Raw genomic sequence first — 2,934 nt, 5'->3', positions numbered from 1 at the left:
TATCAATGTTAATGCATTCCATTTCATTTTTGACAACTTCCAATTTTCCTAGAGTCATACTTTGTACATTCAATTTTCCAATTATTAGTGGTTCTTCTCATTTGGAGTTGTGCCCCACGAGGGCCCACCCTTTAGCAGGACCACAGAATAGGCATAATGACAGTGGTGTGTGTCTTATAGGATGGCCAGCAATACTCAGGGGAGCACAAGTGATGGGGAGAATGATAACTTCACATTCAGCTTCAAGATGTTCACCAGCTGGGACTATCTGATTGGGAATTCAGAGACCGCAGACAACAAATATGCCTCCATCACCACCAGCTTCAAGGTAGTCATCTCAGGGATGTTCCACTTCCGGGGAGAATTCTGGGACCTGCTATTCATTGGGAGATTTTCACAGGAATGAGATGCCCAAATAACTTGAAGCAAAGATTTTTAAAGAGGTCCCAAGCCTACCTCTCACGCCTTTTAGAAAGAATGTTTTTGGCAGATACACACCTTCCAGCAGAGAATCATAGATGCTGGGGTCTTTTCCTTTTTGTTTCCTCATGCAGCTGCTTTCTGCTGGAGGATATAGAAGGACTCATTTGGGGCAGCAGTTCTTACCCTTTTTTGCATGCTAGAATCACCTAAACAGCTTTAAACAATCTCCCAAGTCCCACCTCCAAAGCTTCTGATGTAATTGATATAGGATAAGGTCCTGGCTTAACTTTAGTTAAAAACTTCCCAAGTGATAACAACACCCAGATGAATTGAGAACCCTTGTTTGGGAAAATGGAAGTAAAGGAATCAGCAGTATGTTCCTTGCAATTTGACATATCCAAGGATCAAGTAGGAGCAAGGGGAGACTTTGGTTCTTCCTCCAAGTTTACCAGAAATGGACAAAGAAGGCCAATCCCTATAAAAGACTTTGAACATCTGGGAAGATAAAGCTTCTTCTCCGAGTCTATTAAAAATAGTTGTAACACACTTACATAAGAGGGCAATATTGTAAGAACTATGTGAGTTAATATATATTAAGTGCCTGCCGAGCTAATTAAACCTGAACCTGAGTACAATAAATATTAGTTGATTGGAAAATCTCTTTCCAGGTACTTCGGGGTCTAGGAGATCTCATTTTCCATCCTGGCTCTGTCACTTACTCTTTGTGTCCCTGAAGAGAGTTACTGATGTAGAACACATGGTTAAAAATCAATTACATTTTTATATTCTACAGAAAACAATTAGAGAGTAATTCCAAAAACATTAGCATGAAATTCCTAGAAATAAATGTAATACCCCATCCCTAAAAAAAAGTCCAATACTACAACACCAAAAAGACAAAATACTACTGAAAGAAATTGAAAAACATTTGTCATCAAGTCAATTTCAAGTCATAATGTCCCTGTATATGTCAGAATAGAACTATGCTCCAAAGGGCTTTCAATAACTACTTTTTCAGAAATACAATACCAGACCTTTCTTCCAATGTGCCTCTGGGTGAATCCCAACTTCCAACCTTTCAGTTAGCAGCCAAGCACAAGCACATTAACCATTTGCACTAACTAAATATTCCTGAAAGAATTTAAGAAGTCATAAATAAGTGGGAAGGACCTCCAGTCGCGTAGTGCTTATGAGTTGGGCTGCTAACCTCAAGGTCAGCAGTTTAAAACTACCAGCCGTTTCACAGGAGAAGGGTGTGGCTTTCTGCTCCCATAAAGATTTAAAGCCTTAGAAACCCAATACAGGGTCACTATAAGTCAGAACCAACTGCATGGCACATCACCACCACCACCAAATAAGTGTAAAGAGATGCCATACTCATGGATTAAAACAGAGGTCAGCAAACTACTACCAACAGGCCAAATCTAGTCTTCTAGATATTTTTATAAATGTTATTGACACAAAGCCATATCTAATTATTGTGTATTTTTAATTATTGCTTTCATGCTATAATGGCATAGTTGACTCATTGTGAAATGGACTCTATGGTCTAGGAGTCAAAAATATTTATCTGTTCTTTATAAATAAACTTTGCTGGCCCCTGGGTTATAAGACTTAATGTTGTTCTGATTCTATTTCAATCTTTTTGATCTGTAGATCTAAAACAATCCAATCAGTTACTGAAATCTCTCTGGGCCTTAATATCTGTAACATGGGTAATAGTAGTAACTACTGTTGGTTTGTTGGTGGGATTGAGAGACATAATACATGGGAAATATTTAGCACCACATTTGCCATATGATAAGTATTCAAAAATTTAAATTTTTGTTAATACATGTACTAAAATAGTAATAATAACAATGAAATATACATTTGTAACTCTCCATAGGGTATCAGTTTATTACACTGATTAGTCTTTCATTGATTAAAAATATAGAAAATAGTATTCTCAGGAATCCGACCACAATGATTTCTATTGGTTCCTGGTCTGACATTATCCACATCTTGTTTTCACATATTAAGGAATCAATAGTGGATGAACAAGAGAGTAACAAAGAAGAAAACATCCATCTGACAAGGTTTCTCCGTGTCCTAGCCAACTTTCTCATCATCTGCTGTTTGTGTGGAAGTGGGTACCTCATTTACTTTGTGGTGAAGCGGTCCCAGGAATTCTCCAAAATGCAGAACATCAGTTGGTATGAAAGGAATGAGGTAAGAAAAACATCTCTGATGAAGGGAATGTTGAGGGCAAATATCGAAATTATAGCAATTCCTATGCTATGGAGCTGAGTTATTGAAAGCCTTAATTATAGAATTTGTTCTGAAAAGTAAAATTGCATCGTTTTCCAGTTGAGTATCATAAACATCTTGAACAAAGAGTTTGCCTGTTAGTATGCTCTGGGGAAAGACCTAACTGACACAACGGTTACCAACTCAGCTGCTAACCTAAAGGTCAGCGGTTAGTACCCACCAGCTACTCTGTGGAAGAAAAGACCTGATGGTCCACTCCCA

General features: G+C 38.0%; 1 protein-coding gene across 1 annotated transcript in view; it reads left to right on the top strand.

Moving 5' to 3' along the window:
• TMC2 (transmembrane channel-like 2) overlaps positions 1 to 2,934 on the top strand; it is a 122,708-nt gene that overhangs the window by 65,438 nt on the left and 54,336 nt on the right. The window contains exons 9-10 of the mRNA XM_006874862.1: positions 181 to 328; positions 2,446 to 2,634. Coding sequence (XP_006874924.1) covers positions 181 to 328; positions 2,446 to 2,634 — 337 coding nt within the window. The remainder of the gene's footprint in view (positions 1 to 180; positions 329 to 2,445; positions 2,635 to 2,934) is intronic.

Source organism: Chrysochloris asiatica, unplaced genomic scaffold (genome assembly GCF_000296735.1).
Source record: "Chrysochloris asiatica unplaced genomic scaffold, ChrAsi1.0 scaffold00304, whole genome shotgun sequence".
Lineage (NCBI taxonomy): Eukaryota > Metazoa > Chordata > Mammalia > Afrosoricida > Chrysochloridae > Chrysochloris > Chrysochloris asiatica.
The sequence above is the reverse complement of the archived record's forward strand: the minus strand, read 5'-3'. Positions and strand labels throughout refer to the sequence as shown.